This window comes from Ursus americanus, chromosome 6 (genome assembly GCF_024610735.1).
Source record: "Ursus americanus isolate L20-20 chromosome 6, mUrsAme1.1.p, whole genome shotgun sequence".
Taxonomy (NCBI): domain Eukaryota; kingdom Metazoa; phylum Chordata; class Mammalia; order Carnivora; family Ursidae; genus Ursus; species Ursus americanus.
This window is the reverse complement of record NC_142132.1, coordinates 33792536-33816715: the sequence shown is the minus strand read 5'-3', so window position 1 is coordinate 33816715 and position 24180 is coordinate 33792536. Positions and strand designations below refer to the sequence as shown.

Genomic DNA, 24180 nt, shown 5'->3' with positions numbered 1-24180 from the left:
AGAAAAACAACTTTTCTTTTTATACTGAAACTTACAACAGTGAAACAGTGGGCTAGAATGATTGCCCACCACTGACTTCAGTCAGCCATTTAGAAATGTTCAGAGGAAATGAACAGTTGTTGAAGCTGGACAGGACTCATTCAGAAACAATAAGTATCCTGACTATAGACATTAAAAGGGAACATGGCTCCTCAGATATGAATTCTCATGAGACTTCTGCAAATAATCCCTGAGAGACCAAAGGTGGAAAGACATCCAAGAATGAGAAGAGGCTTCAAGGGTAATTGTGATGAATTCAAACAAAATTAGTAGAGAGGGTATAGATCTGGCCATCAGAAACTTGGATTCTGGTCAATACTCTGACTCATGTTCTTTGATATCTTGCCAAAATCACAGTTAAGATCTAAATTAGGCAAGTCTCTGGGCTTCAGTTTCATTACTTTTTAAATAAGGATTCTAAGTAGATGAACTCTAGCCTTCCACTAGAAGAATCTACAATACCATGATATCAAATCATATTTTCAAAAGACATGCCTCAAAGAAGAAAGAAAGTACCAAAAAAAAATCTACTGATGAGACCCAAAGCCAAACTTAAAGAATTGTGACAGGAAGGCCACAGTGCTGAAGAAATTGAGGTTCATGAAAAATGCTAAAAAAAAAAAAAAACCCACTTTTTAAAAGGGCTTTTAAAGAAAGAAGAAATCAAGAAAGGTTAGGCTAAAGGCTTAGAGAAGTCAACCAACTTTTGTTCAGCCCTTGGTAACTTGAATCTGAAAAAAACACGGTTCTTACCTTAAAGGACCTCATAATCCAACAGGACACAAGACCTAAAGCAAAATGTGATACACTGGTCTCAGGTTGGCAGATGACAGGACTACTGACCTCTTATTTATTTGGTTTTAGAAAAAACATGGGTGGGGGTGGGGTGCCTGGGTGGCTCAGTCCATTAAGCAGTTGCCTTCGGCTCAGGTCGAGATCCCAGGGTCCTGGGGTCGAGCCCTACGTTGGGCTCTCTGCTCAGTGAGGAGCCTGCTTCTCCCTCTCTCTCTGCCCCTTCCCCCGCTTGTGCGCATTCTCTCCCTCAAATAAATAAATAAAATCTTTTTAAAAAAGAGAAAAAGAAAACACATGGGTCTTTAAACTGCAAAGGTGGACCAAACAACAGAAGAAAAAGGGGGTTGAAACCCAGGCCAGGATTAATGAGTGAGCCAGCCAAGTAACTCAAATGAATTCACATCTCCAACGCAGATCACTCATATTCTCTGATGCTTAGGTAACTAACAAATCCCGTAGGATCACTGCCCACCACCTTTTAGAAATATTGGAGGAAGGAGAAGAGGCAGAAGATGGAGATGGAGATGAACAAATGCTCTAATTTTCAGGAAGGGAAAGGAATGGAGCCTAAAAAAGCATAAGCCATAGGCACTGACTTCTCACAAAATTCTAGTCAACTGTCAGACTACCAACATTTAGACAAGAAGACAATATCCTAGGACCTGCATGGATTCAGCAAGAACTTCTCCTAAAAAAAGATTTACTTATGACTTAAGCAGGGCATGTGGCCAAGACTCTATAGCTGTATTTGTAGATATAATTTGTCAAACTGGAAATCCTGTCACATAGTACAACATAGATGAACCTTAAAGACATTACGCTAAGTGAAATAAAGATACATTGTATGATTCCACTGGTTATTAGGTATGTAAGTAGTCAAATGCATGAAAACAAAGTAGAATGGTGATTACCAGGAGATGTTGGGACGGAAAAAAGAGGACTTGCTGTTTAATGGGCACAGTTTCAGTTTTACAAGGTGAAAAAGTTCTGGAGATCCGCTTCACAACAGTATGAATATATTTAATATGAATATAATACTGAATTACACACTTAGAAATGGTTAAAACTGTAAATTTTATATTATGTGTTTTTTTTTTTACCACAAAAAAGACATCCTCTGAACATATCCTCTGAACATATATGTGTGGGCCTATTTCTGGACTCTGTCCTATTCTAATGATTTCTTTTTGATCCTCAGGCCAATGCACAATGCTGTAATTAACGTAGCTTTATAGTTAGCCTTCAAATCCAGTAGCTTGAGTCCTCCAACTTTTGTTTTTATGTTCAAGAGTATTATGGCTGGGCGCCTGGGTGGCTCAGTCGGTTAAGCATCTGACTCTTGGTTTCAGCTCAGGTCATTATCTCAGGATCCTGGGATGGAGCCTCCCATTGGGCTCCAGGCTCAGCATGGAGTCTGCTCAAGATTCTCTCTCCCGATGCGCTTCCCCCCACCCCCACCCCACCCCACACTTGCTCTCTAAAATAAATAAATCTTAAAAAAAAAAAAAAAAGGTGTGTTATGGATATTCCAGGTCCTTTGTATGCCCATGGGTATTGTGGAATCAGTTTACCAATTACTAAAAGGAAAAAAGGCTACTAGGATTTTGATTGTGATTACACAGAGCCCAGGAATCAGACTAGAGAGAATTTAAATAGCAAGTCTCCTAACAAAGTCTTTAATTTCTTTCAGCACTGTTTTGTAGTTTTGTATGTTGAAGTCTTGCTTATCTTTGATTAAATTCATTCCTATTTATTTTACATTTTTGTTGCTACTGTAAATATTTTTCTTTCAATTCTGAAATAATTACAAATTCATGGGAAGTTACAAAAATAATGCAGGGAGGTCCCATGTACTCTTCACCCAGTTCCCTCAACAGTTACATCCTACATTAACTATAGTAAAATACCTAAACTAGGAAAATGGTATTGATAGAATGTGTACGTAGAGTTAGTTCTATGTCATTTTATTGTATTTATCACACTGTATCACTACCAATAATAATTCTTTTAATTTCCCCATCATTTGTTGCTAGTACATGTCTGGAAAAGTACAAACAATGGTAACTAGGAAAAAGACCTTTGATGGAATAGTTCTGTCAGAAGGGTTTTTCTTCTTCAAAAACTTCTACCAGATTGTTGATTTTATTCATAAAATGACTGTTCCAAAACACATATTTACTCAATCTCCAAGTTCCCAGGAGAATTTTGGAAATACGTGCTTGACAGAGGAGAAAAACAAAAAATTCAAAATATGTGTCCCTTAAGTATATTCCTGGTATTATTTCACTTTGGAAAACATGGGTGAAATTCAATTTTAAGGCAGAAATATCATGGGATAGTTCATAAGCTCTTTAGGGCTGAACCTCCTCTAATAAGAGTATCTGTTCCTGTAAGAACTCCTCCAACTTTTGATCTCCTGGTTAATCACTGGTCAGTGAGAAGGATTATGAGACTGTAATCCTTACTTCCACTTAAGAAAAAAGAGGGTGTTCTCACTTCTTTATGAAGTCAGATATGTAAGCTGATACCCTGGGTATTTGAGTTAGGATGAAGCCAGGTTAATGATCTGTTGTTACATTTTACTCATGATAATGAAATCATGATTAGGTTTTTTTAAAGATTTATTTATTTATTTTAGAGAGAGAGAGTGTGTGTGTGAGTGGGAGAAAGGGAGGGGGAGGGAGAATCCTCAAGCAAACTCCCTTCTTGAGCATGAAGCCTGATGCAGGGCTCGATCCCAGGACCCTGAGATCATGACCTGAGCCAAAATCAGGAGTCAGATGCCCAACCAACTGAGCCACTCAGGAGCCCCTTGTTTTGTTTTTTTAAAAAAGTCTTCATGTTTTAGAGATCCTGCCTCAGAATCATCTAGAGTGGAGAGAGGATGAGTGAGGAGGGGTGGTTAAGGATAACAAAGGCTGGTCAGGTACTGATTTGCTGATGTTTGTTATTGCTTCATTATACTCTTCTTTCTACTTTAATCATGCTCGATAACAAGTTTAAAAGCATTTTACTTCACAATTCCAAATTTTCAACTTTTAATCATTACTGAAAATTTAGTATGTAGCAGTAAAATCTGTGAAGTGACTCACCGGACATTTTCTGGTCTGAGTTTATCGAGAACCATCTCTATTAAGTCAGGTCTAAATTCTTCCAGTAAATATTCAGCTGTGAGCACTTCTTCCAGGGGATAATACTTATTAAAAGGAAAATAAATAGATAAATAAAATGTGCAAGGCTACTATAGAGTCTAACTTACTAAGCAAACTAATCTCTAACACACTGAACCCATTATTTTACACCCCCCCACACATCCTCCTTCAATTAAATTTTACTCCACTGGAAAAATTTCTTTCTTCTTTCTTACCACACTTGAAGCAGTTTCCTGTTGCAGGCTGATTTTGCGGTTAATCCCCAAATACATTTACATTATTGAGAGCAAAATCGTATTTTTTTCAGGGAAAAGTGTAATATTTCTGGCTAAAAACTGAATACTTGTTAATGAAGAAAATTTGATAGTGAAATGCTGACACCTATAGGATTCTTAATATAAAGTACATACATTTTTATAAACAGAATTTCCTCTCAAATTTCTATGATTGAAATCAGAAAAGCATTTAGAAAGTTCTTGTGGGGGGGGAATGGCTTATATTTTCGGCTGCTGAAGAAAAATAATGTCGAAGATATTTTTTATTAGTAAAAGCAACTTCCATTATATTGAGACAGACTGATTCATTCATTCAACAAATATTTAATGCACATTTACTCTGTGCCAGGCAAAACAGATACGATGTCCCTGCTCCCTACAGAGCTTATATCCTTTTTTTTTCCCATACAATAATACATTTAATAATAACGATAATTCATTTGGGGATTAAGACTCAAGGCTGAACTAAAATACAAAACAATAACGAACATGTATGTTAGGAGAGGGAGTGACCAGAGTTTTAAAGTTTTTTGATGTTTTTTTTAAAGTCCAGTATGGTTAACATAGAATGCTATATTAGTTTCAGATGTATAAATACAGTGATTCAACAATTCTATATTATTACTCAGTATTCATCAAGGTAAATGCACTCTTAATTCCCTTCACTTATTTTACCCAAGGAGCTTATATTCTAATTGGGAGGGAGGCAGACAATAAACAAACAGCGTCATTATAGTGATAGGTGCTATGAATTAAAAAGGGGCAGGGCATGACTGGGAGGTCAGGGAAGGTCTCTATGAGAAAGAGACACCTAAGTGAAAACCCAAACGACAAGAACCCAGCCATGCAAAGACAAGAGAGAAGAGAATTTCAGGTAGAGAAAACAGCAAATGTAAAAGGTCCCAAGAGGGAGGAATAAACTTAACACTTGAAGATTCGGCAGCCAGGCAGCCAGTACAACTGGAGGGGAATGAGAATGGGGGAGATGGGTTGGGGAGTTATATAGAAAACGGTTAGAGAGACAGGCTGGGGCCAGATCACCTTGTGAGCCAACATGACATTTTGGATTTTATTTCAACTCCGATAGGAAACTACTGAAGGACCTGACACAGAGAAGAGAAACAATTTGATTTTGGTTTTCAAAAGATTACCGAGGCTGGAAAAATAAACTATAGTGTGGAACAAGAGGGAAAACAGAGACCCCAGGTAAGAGATTATAATGGTAGTCTGGCAAGAAATGATGGTAGCTCAGACTAGGGTGGTAGCAACAGAAGTGGAGAAAAGTAGATGGTCTATATAGCTTTCACATAATAAGCATCTGACACATTGTAGATTGAAAAATATTTAAATCCACGAAGCAAAATGCCTCTGTAATGAAAAACATTATAGATAATAATTTTTAGGATGATGAAAATTAAGATTTTAAGCATGGTTTGACATCAGAGTTTGCCTGGTTGCTACAAAGTCTAAAGTTTTATACTTCAACTTTAATTTTTATCATTCATGTAGTACTAAGGTAATATATGCAGGATCATGAAAATACTCTACACACCAATGTATACGTAAAATAACAAACTTACATGCAATATTCCTGCAATCTTAGAGGTATAGCCCCGTGGCCTCTCTTTATCTTTAAACCTAAATGCAACAGCATTCAAGTCCTAAAATGGAAAATTAATCCAATTATACATAAGTCAACTACTATTTAGAAATACTTTTTAAAAAAATGTTCTTTCTTTAGTGTTTAGTTTGCACCACAGACTTTCTACTCCATATTTATCAGAAAAAATCAGCTATGCTTGATTTAGAAATGCACAGAACATGAATGAAAATAACCAAAACAGAATATGATTCTTTAGCCTTAATTATTCAAACTATTAGTCAAAGAATTAGGAAAACTGTGGAAGAACCTTCCAAGATCAACAGCTGTACAGATGATCATTTTGTTGACCCATTCAGAGAACTGCACCCAGATTAGAAGTTTCTGTTGTACGTTCCACAAGCACAGAGTATCCCTTTAAACTTTTACCTAAGTAAAAAGGATTTCTCTCATCCTAAAATACATTTCAGAATCTCAATAGACCTTACATATAAAGTACATATCTTTAATAAAACATTTAAACGAATGCTTTAAAATTCTGGAAGGGGCGTCTGGGTACTGCAGTTGGTTGAATGTCCAACAATTGGTTTCGGCTCAGGTCATGTCTCAAGAGTTGTGGGATCAAGCCCTGTGTCTGCTTAAAACACTCCCCCTTCCTCTGTCCCTCTCCCCTGTGCACTCTCTCTCTCAAATCAATAAATCTTAAAAAATAAAAAAATTTCAGAAAGAGAACTTTTGTTTTATTAAAAAATAGTAAGAGACAGCCAGGCTTTTCCATACATACAATAATAAAATCACTTTTAAGAACAAAATCATATATACAACAATTCACAATTTCTTTGAAAGTTCACTATAGATTTTTGTCAGCAGATCTGAAAATGATGAGGCTCATGAAGCTTCAGGTGAACAGTAAGGTACACCCTGATAGCTACAAGCTCAAGAAACTAATGGCTTTCTTCTGAGCGATAGAAAAGCAATTTCTTTTTCCCTCCAAAAAAAGGTTACTTGATGCCTTAGCCCTAATTGTGCCCCAGGTAGGTAATCAGAGGAGTACAACTAAGCCTTAACTAAAGCTACTATGCATCGCAAGATTTTAGAGTTTAAATAACAACAGAAAAACCCCGGAACTTTAAAAGTTTCACTGGGCCCTAAATTTTTTTTTTTTAAGATTTATTTATTTATTTGACAGAGAGACAGTGAGAGAGGGAACACAAGCAGGGGGAGGGGGAGAGGGAGAAGCAGGCTGCTGGCTGAACAGGGAACTCGATGCGGGGCTCGATCCCAGGACCCTGGGAACATGACCTGAGCAGAAGACAGACACTTAATGACTGAGCCACCCAGGCGCCCTTCACTGGACCTTAAATTTAAATTAATTCACATATGTATGTTTTCTGAAAAATTTCCTTAAGAAAAATGTTGGTGAAACAAACTTACCTTGCACTCTTGGAAAACCCATTCTTGAGGTCCTTCTGCACGTAGCTTCTGAATGTATTGAAACATGTGCAAAATTATATCTTCAACGTGTACTGGAAAAAAGGGGGACACTTAAAAACCATTCAGTCCTTGAATCCTTCAAAGCAGTGGGCTCACTCCTAGGGTAAAGTCAGGTAAGTAGAAATGGAGTCCTCACCCCCTGAGATAGGTTTTAGAGTCCCACACATGGCCCTCCAGGCTCTGGGACATGTGACAGAAGGGATTTGGGGGAAGTTAATGAGTCAATGAAAAGCCAAGTACGCATTTCACAAGTGCAACATAATGACAAGTCGTTAAGGAGGAAAAATCACCATGAAATGAAGGCCAAGTTGCACATGAAAAATACAATGGATGAATTGTGTGAATTAGAGGTCTTATGGCTTTACAACATAAAACAGATCCACAGCATTAAGAAATTTTTTAAAATGTATCATAAGAAGTTAATTTTCATTAAAAGCCTAAAGGTCAATACTTACATAATCCTTCCTCAGTCAGGTCCACATTAATGATAAAAAACATAAAACCTCGGGCTCCCTCCTTCTGTCCACCAACTAGAGTATTTACCCAACCTGTAATATTCAAAGGAAATCAAAACAAGATTATATGTGTGGCTTCCTTTAGGACAAAGAATGTTCTTTTTAATTTATGCTATACGTTCCCAAGATAATAGAATGGACCACTTGCAGAAAAGAGCAGCAAAAATCGGTTCAGAAAAACTGTTTCAGACACTGTGGAAGACTGAAGGGATTTTTTGGGTTGGGAGGTTTCCTCAGGACTCTTCAAGTCAGTTCCCAGGCAAGAGTAAACTACCTTGCTTAAGTGTTACATAAAAGCAGAGCCTGAGTTGAGAGGAGCCTTGGAAATCATCTACTGACTAGACCCTAGCATACCCTCTGGTCTGATAGATAAGAGCAGGCGAATAAATTATGTGTACCATTATTGTACAGAGATGGTAAAGAATAACCAACATGAGCTTTTACTTTTGAACCTCTCTATTATTTAAAACATGTAGCACAGTATCTTTTGAAAAATCTAAACTTCGTTGCACAATACTGAAGGGTAAAACAAATTATGGGAAAAGAAACAAACCAAAGCAAAAAAAAACAAAAGCACACTAACAACCACCACCTCACTCTCCCAAAAACCCAAAACTGTCTCATCCAAAAATGTTCCTTCACACAAAAATATCTAGGAGAAAATGAGAGCCAGAGTAAAAGGATGTGGGGTACTACCCTCAGAAGTTGGTGCCCAAAAGACTTACCCTTTGATTTAAGTTCTGATAAGAGACTTCCAGGACCTTCATGACCAATGAGATGACCAAGATAATGGCCAGGATTTGATTTGTAGTATTTCTGAAGGTCAGGTATGGGAAATGTCACATATAGATTCCTAATATCCTTAATGGGTACTATCTTGTAAAGTTGCTGGGAAAAAAAAAAATCAAGAAAGATTAGCTATAGCAACTCCTACTGAATAAAGGATTTATAAACTATGAAGAATACAAATTTTCATGGAAAAATCCCAAATTCAAAAGAGAATCTATTGCCAGAGAAAATTGTACTGACCACAAAGAATAACTGGCCCGGGCTCTTTCTAAGTGGACTCTCATAACAGTTGATGTACAGCCCATGTCCGGTGCCAGATATGCTTGCCTTCTGGCACTGGAGAACAGCCTCTCCAGTTTATCAAGGCTATAACTACCAAAACTACTTTAAGTATGGAAAGATCAGATATATATTGATATCTTTTTGGTGATACATATCCCTAATAAATGTGAAACTGATTCAATTATCCAAACAAATATTAAAAACTGTATAAACAGGAGTGCCTGGGTGGCTCAGTCGGTTGGGTATCCACTTTGACTCAAGTCATAGTCTCCAGGTCCTGGGATTGAGCCCCGCATCAGGCTTCCTGCCCCATGGGGAGTCTGCTTCTCTTTCTCTCCCTCTGCCTCTCCCCACCACTCGTTCTGTCTCTCAAATAAATAAATAAATAAAATCTTTTTTAAAAAGGGGGATGAATAGGGGCGCCTGGGTGGCACAGCGGTTAAGTGTCTGCCTTCGGCTCAGGGCGTGATCCTGGCGTTATGGGATCGAGCCCCACATCAGGCTCCTCTGCTATGAGCCTGCTTCTTCCTCTCCTACTCCCCCTGCTTGTGTTCCCTCTCTCGCTGGCTGTCTCTATCTCTGTCGAATAAATAAATAAAATCTTTAAAAAAAGGGGGGGGGATGAATAAAACTTTCAAAATTTTTCATCTACTCTTTGGTAAACTAGGCATACATTATGTTCTTGAATTTAAAAAAATATATCAGAAATACATGCACTTACTTTAAGATGTTCTTCTTGGAAAGGGTGTTCAGGAAATTCTGGCAGTGGGACATTTTTGTTCTCAACTTCAGAAAATAACTTTACCACCAGATTAGTCAAGTCGTCTAAAGATTCTGTGAGAAAACAGACAATGAAAACAGAACTTAAACTAATCATAACATGACAGGTAATATTTAAAACCTTAAGATCATATATACATATATAAAATCAGTACATTGTATACCTTAAGCTTACACAATGTTACATGTCAATTATATCTCAATAAAGCTAAACAAAACCTTAGGATCTCCTGAAAAACCTTCAGACTATTAAAAAGAAAACTTACGATTTTTTTTTAAAGCTGCATCTGAAGAAGTTGAAGCACTCTGTTCAATCCCGTCAGTGCCTGTGTAACTTCTAAAGCTAAGCAATACTGATAATGATTATACCTCACATGTGTCTAGCTCTGTAACTGTTTCACAAATGTTGTCTTGCAATAAATCTAAAACATGTATTAAAAACAGTAATAGAATAATTGGCTGCATTTGGAAAACTATTTAATCTACTATTGCCCAGAGGCTAAACCATCAGCTGATAGATTATAACATATACTTTATAAATAGACACAATCTAAGCCCATTGTTGAAAGTCAAATGTTAGAGTCTGTGAGTGATTCTGTGGGGAAAGAGTACAAAATGGTAAAAAGAATCCTGGGTGGGGAGACTAGAGGACTTGGATCCTAACCCTGGCTTCACCAACAGCATCAACTGACTACCTGCTTAACCGCTTCAGGTTCTATAAAATGAGAACACTGGGTGAGATGATCCCAAGTCCCTTCCAAGGTCTAACATTATATGATTCTGTATCATGATGTGCCAAACTCATTCAAAGACTTGTAACTGTTGGTAGAATGATATAGCCACTTAAGTTATTCTATGTTATCACCTACCTTTTTCTTTTATAAAGTTATACTTGAAAAGCTTATAAAGATGTATAATATGTTCACTGCAGCACTGTTTACAACAAAAACTGGAAATGACCTAAACATCTATGAGCATGTGAAGATTGTGAAATGTCTATACATTAGAATTTGATGCAGTCACTAATTAGGGAGAGATCTCTATGTGCTGAAACAGAAATATCTCAAAGCTCTCTTTAGTGAAAACTGCAGGCAATCTCAATTTTTTAACGGGCATACTTCTATGTGAGTGTATTAACAAAATCCCACTTTTGGAAGTATAACAAAAATGACTTAAGGTGAGATTTTTGAGGAGAGGGCATTGTCATCACAGGATTGGAGGAAAAAGAAAAACTTGGCAGCCAGGTGCCCAAAAGGTTATTTTTTCATAGACAAGATAACCATTCACCTTGATTCTGTCTCCTCAAGAATAAGTTATTTATAAATGGTATAAACATTCATCACCTGTTACTGTCAGGAAGCATTTAGATCAAATAAGAAATTTCCCCTTGATATTCTATGACCCATTTTGAACTTTTCCATGAACTCTTTAAAGAGCACTTAATCACTCTTCGAGATTTGCCTTTATATAGTATGAAATTCTCTTTTAGGCCTACGAATATGGGCGTTTGCACTTTACTTATTAAATGTACATATTTTTATTTCAATTTTTTTTTTACATGTACTCAGGACCTCTAAATGTCCAGAGCCAAATACAGGGCAGACCAGTGGCTTCTTGTTATATGACAAGTAAACTCAGGAATGGAGTGGGTGTATCTGGAGCAAGGGATGGCAGATTTATGCACAGACGGAACATGTGATCTAAAACAAGGTGGGCAGTAAACCAAGGTGGATCAACCTGAGGTGCTGGCAACAGCGAGGCCCTTTACTGAGCAAGGCTCTACCAGGTGTGCCTTTTGATTATTTCTACCCTAAAAGCGTAAGTGTACAATGTAGCTTTTTAAAGGTACAGTAGCTCTATGATACTGCAGTCAGTCTTCTCCACTAAGCAGTGCGCTACTGGAGATCAGGGAACTGAGTCCCTTTCATCATTACATCACGAGGACTTGGCAATCCCAGTGTCTGTACTGTACTTGATAGTTACCTATTTGCCAAGTTTCCAGGTAATTAGTGCTGCCACAACTAGAGGGATGGTCCCGTGGGAGAACAGAGAAAAACCTTTTTGTCCCTTTGTGACAGAGATCCTTCCACATGGTTACTCTTTCTCTCCCCTCATCCTAGAAGAAGGAGCGGATTTTCTATTAATCCTCTGAGAGATCCTGTTTCCTCCTCATACCTCTTGTGCTGCAAGGACACCTCTCCCAGGCCCCTCATCAAGTCCACTGAAGTTAGCACAGGTCAGTCACACTAGGAGAGTGATGTGTATGCAATCAGAACTGAAACATCTGTATCTTTCAGACACGCTCTGTCACGTCCAGTAAACAGGGAACAAGGAAGGCAAGCCTCCTGCCTGATTCATCTGTTGTCATTATTACTTGCCCCATAAGTGCTTACTGAAATGAAGCGTTTTTCATCTCAATGTAACATAGACAAAAATATTCCCAGGACGAGGCTCTAAATACCAAGTGATATTTAACACTCTAGAACTAGCTACTGTTAGCAAGCACACAGAATTATAGATACACTTTTTATTTTATTGGGTTCACTCCTTGGACCCATTTTATATCCTGGTTCCTATTACCAACTTAAAATATATATAGTTGTTTATTTTCTACTTACAAATGTAACATTTGCCAAAAGTAGAAAGCTAACAACAAATGTAAAAAGAAGGAAAAAGTCGCTCATAATCTCATGATTATGGGATGCTAAAAGTAGTTACCGTTTATGGAGCATTTGCCATGTGCCAGGCACCATGCTAAACACTTTTGCATTATCTTGATTAAACCTCATAACCGGTAATGAGGTAGCACATCTGCATTTTAAAAATGTAACAACTAGAGTTCAGAGATCTGAAGTAACTCAGTTAGCTCAAAGGCCACACAGCTAAGTAGGTGGTGTATCTGGACTTCAAACTCAAGCTCTAAGAGTCTAGAGCATGAGTTCTCAACTACTATACCACATTAAATTGCTAGTATATGTTTTCCTATTTTGTCTTATGTCTATACCATATATGTCTATTATAATTTTTTATAAATCCCCAAATGGATCATATAGCACATAGTTTTTACAGAGTGCTTTTGTTTTCCAGTGGACATATCAAGAATATTTTCCCATGTTATTAAAACGCTGTCATAAAATTATTCATTCATTCAATATATATTTACCATATGCCTGTGATGTGTCAAGCACTAACTCAGGCACTGGGGACAAAGCAGTGAACAAAACAGCTTCTAGTCTCAAGTAAGTTACTTTCTAGTATGGTAGACAATGATAAACAAATACTATGTCAGGTGGTAATAAATGTTGTAAAGAAAAATAAAGGAGACAGGAGAATAGAAAGTGGGAGAAGAGATGCAATTTTCTATAAGATGCCCTATTACATAGCTATAACATCATTATTTAACCCATCTTCTATTAATGAACAATCAGATCATTTCTAACTTTTCACTAATACTATACTGATAGAAACATCCTAGTGTATCACCTCTTCGAACAACTGTGGTTATTTCCTTAGATTGCATTTCTAGAAATAAAAACATTCTTTTTGAGGGTGATGCACCTTGTTAACCTGTTCTCCAGAAAGTCTAGAGCAATTGCATAAATTGTATACACCATCACCAATATAAAAAGGCACTGCTCCTCCATAATGAGTATTGCTTAAAAACAAGAACAAAATTATGGTAATTTAACAGGAGGAAACACTAAATTGTCTTTAGTTAATTTGCATTTAAAAAGTCAAACCTTTATATGGAAGCAGATCAAGTGTCCATCGATAGATGAATGAATAAAGATGTGGTATATATATACAACAGATTATTACTCAGCCATAAAAAAGAATGAAATTTTGCCATTTGCAACAATACCAATGGAGCTAGAGAATATAATGCTAAGTGAAATAAGTCAGTCAGACAAAGACCATACTGTATGATTTCACTCATATGTGGAATTTAAGAAACAAAAAAAGTGGGGGGGGGGAGGACAAATCAAGAAACAGACTCATAATGACAGAGAACAAAGTGATAGTTACCAGAGGGGAAGAGAGTGAGGGGATGGGTGAAATAGGTGATGGGGATTAAGGAGTGTACTTTTGTCGTGATGAGCACTGAGTGATGTACGGAATTGCTGAATCACTCTATTGTACACCTGAAACTAATTTAACACTGTATATTAACCAACTGGAATTAAAATAAAAACTTTAAAAATTAAAATTGAAAAATAATAGGAAAATAAATAAAAAGTCAAACCTTTGATTATATTCCAAATCATTTTTCCAGTGTATCAGTATCTGCCCTCCCCCCCACTTCATCTGCCTTTTAATCTTGTTCCTAGTTTTTTGAATCTGTTAATCTTTCCCCTTATACTTCCGTTCTTTGCTTTTATATGTTTATAATACCTACTAGTAATTTATATTTTTCTCAGGTCTCCATTTTAAATCATCTATACTCCTTTTTTGAGCACAGTTAAAAACAAAATTCCTCTCCACATATTTTCCAACAAGGAGATCATTTTCGAAAGCCTCTGAGCAGATAAAAGGCCATATATCCTTCTTCCAACACTTTGAAAGAGACAAATAGAAAACTTAGATTATCCAATTCTATGAAAAATTTTAAGGATTCTTACCTCGACCTAGCACACAAATAGCCATTAAGTTGGATGAATAATAAGTAGAATGGAATTTCAGTAGCTCTTGTCTTACATCAATGCCTTCTTGGTTTGGTCTAGTCTCTAAAGTATATTTGTTACCTGAAAAAGAAGAAAAACATTTCTTAGAAAAAAAAATATGTGGACTTTAAAGTTACGGAATTATTACTGACTTTGCTATAAAGTAAACTTAAAAAACAGAGTTCTAGCTAACACACATCATGACTAATTAGTATGCCTGAATGTAAGCTGGATAAACAGGAGAGAAGAATACAAATTAATAACATTTTAAACTACAGAGAGTTTTCCCTCAGGAACTTAAAGGGCCTTATGAAAATTATACACCTTAAAATCCCTATGAGATAGTAGGTATTATGAGCACTTATAGGACAAATGAGATCTACATGGCCTCCATTCACACTTACTTTAATTTTCAATTCCCTATGTGCTCCATAATTAATTGAAGAAACTCACTGAGGGATCTTTTTGGAACTTGCCAAGTTACTTGTGGAAAGAAATGTACTATTCTTGGCTGAAACATTAAATTTGTGATGTGAATTCTCATGGATTTGATCTAGACTGATAAAAATAGGATGCAATGCTATTTTTATAAGTCTAAAGCAATGTGTATACATATATATACACACACATACACCACAGAGCTCTCTTAAGAAATTTAATAACTAACACAATTAGGATAAACTATGCAAGTCAAAAGCAAATGTTCACAATCTCTAAGTACTACCTTTCTAATAAAAATCCTGCCATTTAGGGACTCAGAGATGGAATTCTAATGACTGGTGTCTCCCCAAAAATGGCATCTTGACTAGAAATATCCTAAAATCCTCGTATAACAACTTTTATTGTTGTTCCTGCTTACAATACTAAATGGGTTGCTGTCTTTCATGGCAAAACACATTTTTCATATATTTTCTTTCCTTGGGTCATTATAATGGCTGTGCTGAACTGGCATCAGAAGACTCCCTTTCATTAAACTGGGTATCTAGAGAGAACCACCAGATGGCGCTCTTAGATCCAGGCTTTAGCCCTGTACAGCTACATAGTCCAAAGCCAAGATGTCCTGCTTGGGGCCTGAATCAACAGATCTAGTGCAGAGTATGTGCAAGCAACAGCCTAGCAAGTGCTCATTAAACTTTTTCTAATCACAAAGTGATCAAATGTACTCAATATTCACTAGCAGTAGCCTGCTAGTCAAGTTTTCAGGTTCTTAACTAGTCCCCTCAGTTTCTCACTTAAGATGCATTTCAATGCCAGATTTGCTCTACTTGGGGTCCTGAGACATCCCCTCACTCTACCGGAGGGATTCAGGTGCTCTTAAAAGTATCCAGAAGAGGGACGCCTGGGTGACCCAGTCACCTAAGTGTCTGCCTTCGGCTCAGGCCATGATCTCGGGGTCCTGGGATGGAGTCCCTCTTCGGGCTCCATGCTCAGCAGGAGTCTGCTTCTCCCTTTCTCTGCCTCTGCCCCCGACTGTGCTTGCTCTGTCTCAAATAAATAAATATAATCTTAAAAAAAAAAAAAGTATCCAGAAGAAAAAGCACTTTTTGCTGGGTAATGATTTGATATTAGGGTAAAACGTGAGTATTGATAGTGCCTTCCTTTTCTACTAACTGAAGATTCTGAAAGCTACAATTCCAGAGGTACTAGTCCTGACAGTTTCCTTAGCCATTTAGACTGCAAAACTCAGATCTGCACACACCAATATATGAACTAAATGACACACCAGGACACTCAAGTTTGGAGAAATTAAGTTTTACTTCAATAGACTATAAATGCGATAGTGTCAGATCAAAACCAGATTTTTAGTCTAAATGTGATCTGATTTGCCTACTCACAATCAGGTCAATATTCTGGGTTTAAAAAAAAACAGCCCCCAGATCAAAGCTTATGAAGACCAAGATCATGGCCTCCATCTAGAACTTAAAAGTTGCTACAGGTTGGCCACCTCTAGAACATTCTGCTTTAATTCTAATGCACCTGAATATCCTACCATTCTAGTCCCTATCCTTTATTTTTAGGCTCATTTTAGAAATAAGAGATGGGGCGCCTGGGTGGCTCAGTCGATCGACTGAGTGTCCGACTCCTGGTTTCAGCTCAGGTCATGATCTCGGGGTTGTGGCTCTGTCCTCAGTGGGGAGTTTGCTTCTCTCCTTCTGCCTCTGCCCTTCCCCGTGCCCACATGCACCTGCTCGCACACACGTACTCTCTTTCTAAAATAAATAAATCTTAAATAAATAAATAAAAATAAAAAGAGAGATAAAGTAGGAATATACCCCAAACACACTAAAATACATATCATGGCAAAACACTGACAATGCGATATTAAAATGAGCCAAAGAACTGCAACAGAATACCAGACTAGCAAAGAGAATGAATAATCCACTAAATAAATCCATGTTTATATGCAACTGTATGAATAAAGTTCACAACCTCAAGGTAGAGTGAGAGAAGTCAGACACAAAAGAGTATATACTTTTTCATTTCCTTTTATAAAGCATAAAAACAGGCAAAACTAACCTAGGTTACTAGAAGTCAGACAGAGGTTACCCTTAGGGAATGGATAGTGACTACAAAGGGGCACAAAGAGGGCTAGTGAGGTGCAGGTAATGCTCTGTTTCTTCACAGGCTGCTGGTTCCATAGTGTGCTCAGTTTTTGAAAATTCTGTGATTCATACATAAATAGTAGCAGAACATTCATTTACTTGATTCTTCAAATAGCAGCAAAAGTAAAAACAAGAATAATTTATCAGAACCACACACACTTTTCTGAATATTTACTATACTTTACAACACAAAGTTAAAATGAAAAAAGAGCCAAAGGAACCACTGTCAACAACAATCTAGCTCACCTGAGGTCCTAAATCTAATGATACAAGATCTCTGGCCAAACTGCTAACAGATATCAGTAACATTGCTCTGAAAAGTGGCTTTTAGCTATAAATAGATAGTGTTCTATGAATCTACATATTCATGTCTTTGCTGCCTAGATGTTTTCATTCCTTCTAATACATGATGACAGAAGGAAATTACAGTCCATTTGGGAACACAGCCCAGCATGGCAGTTCCATAACCTCAGAGGTACCCAAATCAGAAAGAGGAAGAGGTTCTCTACCATGACTCTCTTGGGATCAGGATAGTCAGCTCTCAATCCACTGACAGAGAAACATGGATACTAGCCAACCAAAAAAATTTTTAAATAAACAAACAAACAAACAACCATTTTCCTTGGCAAGTGACAGAGGAAGAAGTAAAAGATTCAAAGAGTAAGAAAGAAATGACCGGCACCATCACTGCCAGAGAGGACCATGTAGCAAGGAATGCAGGTGACATTTAGGAGCTCGGAGCAGCCCCTGGTTGACAGCCAGCATGGAAATGGTGTTCTCAGTCTTAGGGCTAAAAGGAACTGAACGTTGCCAATGGTTAAGAATGACCTTCGAAGATGTTCTTCCCAGGTGGGAACTTTCTGTAGTCACTATCTTGGTTTCAGCTTTGTGATACCCCAAGCAGAGAATTCCATGCCTTGCCAGACTTCGGACCTATAAAATTAGGAGCTAATAAGTGGATGCTGTTTTGTAAATATAATTATAATTTTATATTTTTAAAGATTTTTTACTTATTTAATTGAGAGAGTGTGAGCGAGAGAGAGCACACAGAGGGAGAGGGAGAAGCAGGCTCCCCACTGAGGAGGGAGCACAACGGGGGGCTCGATCCCAGGACCCTGAGATCATGACCTGAGCCGAAGGCAGACGCTTATCCGACTGAGCTACCCAGACACCTCTATAATAATAATTTTAAAAATCCAAAAGACAAATGGGCCGAAGAGTCAGGTTTGCCATTAAGTTTATTAATCCTTTTATAACAAATCCTTTAAAAGAGTTTACTAAAAACAGGAAGGCTAGCTGATGGAATTTCTCAAGAAACAGATGAGGAAATGAAAGGAAAAGCAGGACATAAAGCACAGGACTCTGTAATTAGTCCTTAAGTCAACTGAACTCTGTTAGTGTTGGTGGCATGACTCTTAGGCAGAGAGGTGCAGAGGAAGAGGCACTGGCTTTGGGGTTCGCAGAGCTCTCATCTAATCCTGCCTCAACCAACTGCTGGTTGCACGACCTTAAACAAGTTACTTTACTTCTCTTAGGCTCAATCTCGATTCTAACACTGGTAGGTTTACACCAAATTAGAAAAAGAATTCATGTAAAAAAGCTTAAGAGTAGTATTTAACATTCAATAAATAGCAAAAATATGAAAGTCTGATGATAGCAACTGCTGTTTAGGGGTGCAGAGAAATGAGAACTCAACCATTGCAAGAGAAAGTAGAAATTGAATTAACTGCAATAAGCAACAATTGGGCAATATCTACTGAATGTGAAGATGTACATATCCTACTACACAGTAATTCCACTGCTGGATACATGTGACCCTAAAGAACTCTGTGCACAAGGACACAAGTACAAGAATGCTCATAGCAGCACTAGTACATTAACAGGAAAACAGATAAACAGTGATGTAGTCAATGAATTTTTCAAATAGCAGCAATGAAAAAATACAAGTGGCAGAGACTACTCATAATAAAATACCATTTTTGTAAAACTAAAAACTTACAACATATTGCTCAGAGATAGATACACGACTAGCGATATTTCTTTTAAAAAAACATGACACTAGGGACGCCTGGGTGGCTCAGCTGGTTAAGCATCTGCCTTCGGCTCAGGTCATGATCCCAGGGTCCAGAGTCCCGCCATTGGGCTCCTTCCTCATCGGGGAGCCTGCTTCTCCCTCTGCCTCTGCCTGCCGCTCCCCTGCTTGTGCTCTCACGTGCTCTCTTGCTCTCTCTCTGACAAATAAAACCTTTTAAAAAAAAAAAAAAGCTATTTAAAAAACAAACAAACAAACAAAACCCCATGAGACTTGTCAGTCACCAAACTTAAGATAGTGGTTACGTCCCAGAAGCAGGGAGGAAAATGCAACTGGAGAAGAGTACATCAGATGCTCAACCTGTATTTGTAATGCTCTGTATCTTTTTTTTTTTTTTAAGATTTTATTTATTTGACAGAAAGAGAGGCAGCAAGAGAGGGAACACAAGCAGGGGGAGAGGGAGAGGGAGAAGCAGGCTTCCTGCTGAGCAGGGAGCCCAATGCAGGGCTCAATCCCAGAACGCTGGGATCATGAGCCAAGCCAAAGCCAGACGCTTAACGACTGAGACACCGGGCACCCATGTAATGCTCTGTGTCTTTAAGTACTATGTAGAGAATGATATGGCAAATGCTTTTGAACCTATCTCTTTCATGACATAATAAATCTGTAAAAATGTTAACATATTCAACAGAGTACTTGATGTATAACAAAATAAACACACAGTAAACAGCAGCTACTGCGGTTATGATGTGAATTGTACGAAGGACTCCTGGCTTCTGAGAATATCACAGAAACCATGGTACTGAAGTAGAGAAGAAAGCTCAGTAAATGGTCTAGATGACTTTCCTCTACCTAAGAATCCATGTGCGGAGAACAATGTGAATATGGCTGGGAGAACAAATACCAACCAGTTCAGTCTCCAGACACATACTGTCCTAATTTAGTGCTAATTCAGTGAGGACATTCCTATCAAACTGAAATGCTGCTACCAAAATCCTGACTCTTACTTTTCTGGCTCTGTTACCACTCCAGGGAGCTCCAGCAGCGGACAGGACATCAGGGCTGCTGACTAGGATACTTCCACTCTTGGCCTGCTGGAGAGAGCACTGGGAGCTTCAGGTTCTCTTGTCCTGACTCCATCATGTATCAATTAAGCAACCTTGGAAAAATCTCTCAATATCTCCAAGGGGTCATCTATTTGATCTGCAAAATAGGGGCAATATGGATACATGCCCAGTTGTTAAGAGCTGGGACTCAATCCCTGACTCCTGTTTCCCAGCTGGGAGACACAGGCAAGTTTCCTAACCTCACTAGACCCCAGTTTCCTTATTTGTAACTAAGAATAATAAGAGAACCAACCTCACGAGATTGCTAGGATTAAATGAACAGTCCGTGTAAAGGCTTAGCATAGCCCCAGTCAGACAATAATTATTTAATATTAACCTGGGTTGTCATGAAGCTGATGAAAAGTGATAATAGAGATGCGAAAGGTTTTGTAAACTATAAAGCTCAGTAAATACGATCTTTCACTTTCACTGTAACAACTACTTTAAATTCTATTAAAAAGAGAAAAGCTTACAAACTCAGTACTAATAAATACAAATACTGAATTTATTTCCCTGGAAAATTCTGAAGCCAGGAATATATTCCTTACATTGTAGGAAAGACTGAGTTTGAAGTTTTAGATTAAAGCGGTCTCCAACCGTATGTCTGATAAGGTTCTCAAGGAAAGGTCAACTTGATAGTTATAACCATGAAAATTTTAAAGGTTCTCTGAAAACCCAAGATTCTAGAAGTTATATTATATATTATCTATAGCTAGTTACCTGAAATTACAGTTGACCCTTGAACAACACGGGTTTGAACTTTGCAGATCCATTCCTATGCAGACTTTTTTTCAATAAATACAGTACATGTGTAAATAAATACAATTAAATAAATACTATAAATGTACTTTTTCTTATGATTTTAACATTTTCTTTTCTCTAGCTTACTTTATTGTAAGAATACAGTATACAATACATGTAACATACAAAATCTGTGTTAACTGATTGTTAATGTTATTGGTAAGGCTTCAGGTCCACATAGATTATTAGTAGTTAAGATTTTGGGGAGTCAAAAGTTACACAAGAGAGGCACCTGGCTGTCTCAGACAGGGGACTGTGCAACTCCCACAGTGTTCAAGGGTTGACTGTATTATAAACCTTTTTTTCTAAGTAAGTTCTTTCTTCCTGCTATAACAATCTTTTAAAAATCCTGGAAGAGACTAAAGCCTTTTGAGACACATATGAATTTTCTTATAAAATTAAAAAGGGCAATTCTCCTGCACTTGGATTAGTACCTACAAGATGCAAATTATGAAACAGAACTAGAAGTGAAAACCTCGTAAATGTCCTAAAAAAGCACCTGTACACTTGATTAATCCACTTCTGGATTTCCATAAATTTCTAGTTTTCCATAGATACAAATCCTAGTAGGGAAAAAAACAAGACAGTAACAACATCCATGGAAAAATTTAGGGAATATTAAATGATGAAGTGGGCTGAAACATATCAAATATTTGTAATGTCCAAACAAATGAGTCATCATTCAAGGATGCTAGGGAACCAACTCATTATTTTGAAAACTGTAAATGAAGGGAATGAATCAAGCATTTGTCCTGCCTTTCCTATAACAACTACTATTCAAATAGGAGAAAAACTGAATTAAAATTAGGGAGGTGATGCATTGAGAATCAATGGTTGCAGCACTACAAATAGAGAGACAACTAGACTTTATATGCCCTGATGGAAGAACACATCACTACCTATGAAGTCTTGTCCAAAAAAACCCCATGAATCTGATCAATCCTCTATATCCAACTGCCAATCTGTGGAAATTGTGACAATGGTCAGAGGAATATGTTAAACTACATTGCTGAGATGCATGCAGGAAAATCTGGGCTATGAAAAATTCTATATAGCAACCAACCTAATTCTTCAATAAAAAAATTCTAGGGTGGTAAGGGGAGGGAGATGAAGGATGAACCTATACCTATAAACCAAAAGATATTTAAAGACCTATCAATTACTAACATTTCAACATAATGTGGACCCTAATCCAAATATACATTTAAAAATTAGATTTTTATGAGACAACTAGAAGTCTGAAAACTAGATATTAGAGATTAGTGATAATGTTATTTTTGTTGTTTTTAAAAGAGTCATTATCTTTCAGAGACATATATTGAAATATTTGTGAGTATAGGATATGATGTCTAGGATCTCTTCAAAATAAACAAGAGGGTGGATGGGAATTAGCCAGACTGGCCAGGGGCAGAGTGATGCATACATGGGGTTCACTATAGTATTCATCTACTTTTGTTGGTTTTAAAGTCTCCATTTAAAAAGGAAGAGGAGAAAGGAATGGAGGGACTGGAGAAAAGGTAAATGATTAACTGTTGTCAGGGTCTGATTTTGTGTCATTATCATCATCCCAAGATCAGGAGTCATTCAATTCCTTCCGGTTTATATTTCATGTTTTTCAGTTCTAATCCATTTTCCCACCTGTTCTTTCCTCTTCCTATGGAAAAGTGTCCTTTCTTATAACTAAATGATTCTAAGTCACGTGCTCTAAAAGTCACTGCGTTCATTCCTTAGTCTTTTCTTCTTGTCACGGTTTTGAGGCCAAGCTAACATTATGGCAAAGAACACAGGCTTTAAGACTGACTTGATATAGAATCTTCTAACCTATACAGAAACTTCTATTATCACCCTACCTCCCTCTCCCTGCATGCCCCACAGGCTATTTTCTGTTTGTGTTGGCATCTGTCAAAGGGCATGATGAAATTTCAGTATTGGTGGTGAAGGTTAAATGAAATCATATTAGGTAGAACACCTACCCAGTCTGTGGCATTTAGTACTCATACAATAAATACTAGTGCTTTTTCCTCTTGAATGGCTCTTCCTTCTGCTAAGGAAAATCCTACCTACCCTTCAGGAGAATTCAGTTTACATCTCCAAGGTCCTGGAAAATTCAATTTCAGGGAACCCTATGCAGGTAGAATAGAACAGTGATTAAAAGCACCAGATCTGGTTTCAGATCACGGCTCCAGGACCTAAAAGCTGAGTGACCCCAAGCAATTTAATGACCTTCTCTCTAGTGTTTGTTTACTCATCTATAAAATGAACATAATAAGAGCATTACCTACTGAGGATATTGTAAGAATTAAGTTAAATAATCCAGGAAAAGTACTTAGCACAGCACTCAATAAAATTTAGTGCAGAGGAAGAGAAAGAAGAGATAATGATCCTGGAAAATCAAACCCGAGCTTATACTCCAGGGAAATCCTGGGTTTGTCATTAAGTCTCCAACTCAACTATAAACACCTTGAATGTAAAGATACTGGTTACATTTCTTTGCATATTCTAATGTACTTTACATGTAGGGGGGTTAAAAAAGAATTATCTGTCAACTAAGGGAGAAAGACATCATCTGGGCTAACTTATAACACCCTACTCAAATTATTAGAATTCTGTGGCACATACTACAAAACATACTCGAGTAAATAACAAGTAAGAAAAATGGCACCCGTCCCTAAAATACAGAGCCACCCACCCTCTTTTTCCACGTGCCCACTTTGTCTTCCACTCCACCTATACAACAAGGAGAGCCTGTTTTGTTTCCTTCATCCACTCCTTGACCTCCTTCTTTTATTTCCTTCCCAGCTGACTAAATCCAGTTGTTCCCACAGTGTCTGTGGTGTTATGTTTAGCAGATCACTAAAAAATAACAACTAAGGTTTTCCCTTTCCTTTTCTAAACTACTTTTAAAAATCCAACTGCTCCTGCTTGTATCCCATGGAGAGGCGAAATGAATGAATAAATGCATAAATGGCATCCAATTTATCAGGAACTACGGAACTAAAACTAAAGGCACCGGTAATGACACATGAAGGAAAAAGCCAATGTGGACACCAAGAGAACAACATTCCTCTAAGAACATACTGCCCTATAGTCAGCTCACCAAACCTACTTCGCGTCTCTCTTGGTGACCAACTCACCTTTCATGGCAGGGTCCTTTTCAAAGTTTGGATGTCTCTCACAGCTGTGATATGGTTATTGTGAAGGCTACTATTACTTCTTTAAATTAATTATTTTTGCTAACCACTTCACATGTACAGCC

At 37.5% G+C, this 24180-nt stretch overlaps 1 protein-coding gene across 3 annotated transcripts in view; it reads right to left on the bottom strand.

The window, feature by feature from the left end:
* The window catches only part of IDE (insulin degrading enzyme), a 109790-nt gene that overhangs the window by 43662 nt on the left and 41948 nt on the right, over nt 1-24180 (bottom strand). For all 3 annotated transcript variants that reach the window (XM_045809885.2, XM_045809886.2, XM_087862904.1), the window contains exons 5-11: nt 14341-14463; nt 9663-9775; nt 8596-8758; nt 7811-7903; nt 7296-7387; nt 5842-5922; nt 3927-4030 (exon numbers count right to left, since the gene is read on the bottom strand). In XM_045809885.2, the coding sequence (XP_045665841.1) occupies nt 3927-4030; nt 5842-5922; nt 7296-7387; nt 7811-7903; nt 8596-8758; nt 9663-9775; nt 14341-14463 (769 nt within the window). The remainder of the gene's footprint in view (nt 1-3926; nt 4031-5841; nt 5923-7295; nt 7388-7810; nt 7904-8595; nt 8759-9662; nt 9776-14340; nt 14464-24180) is intronic.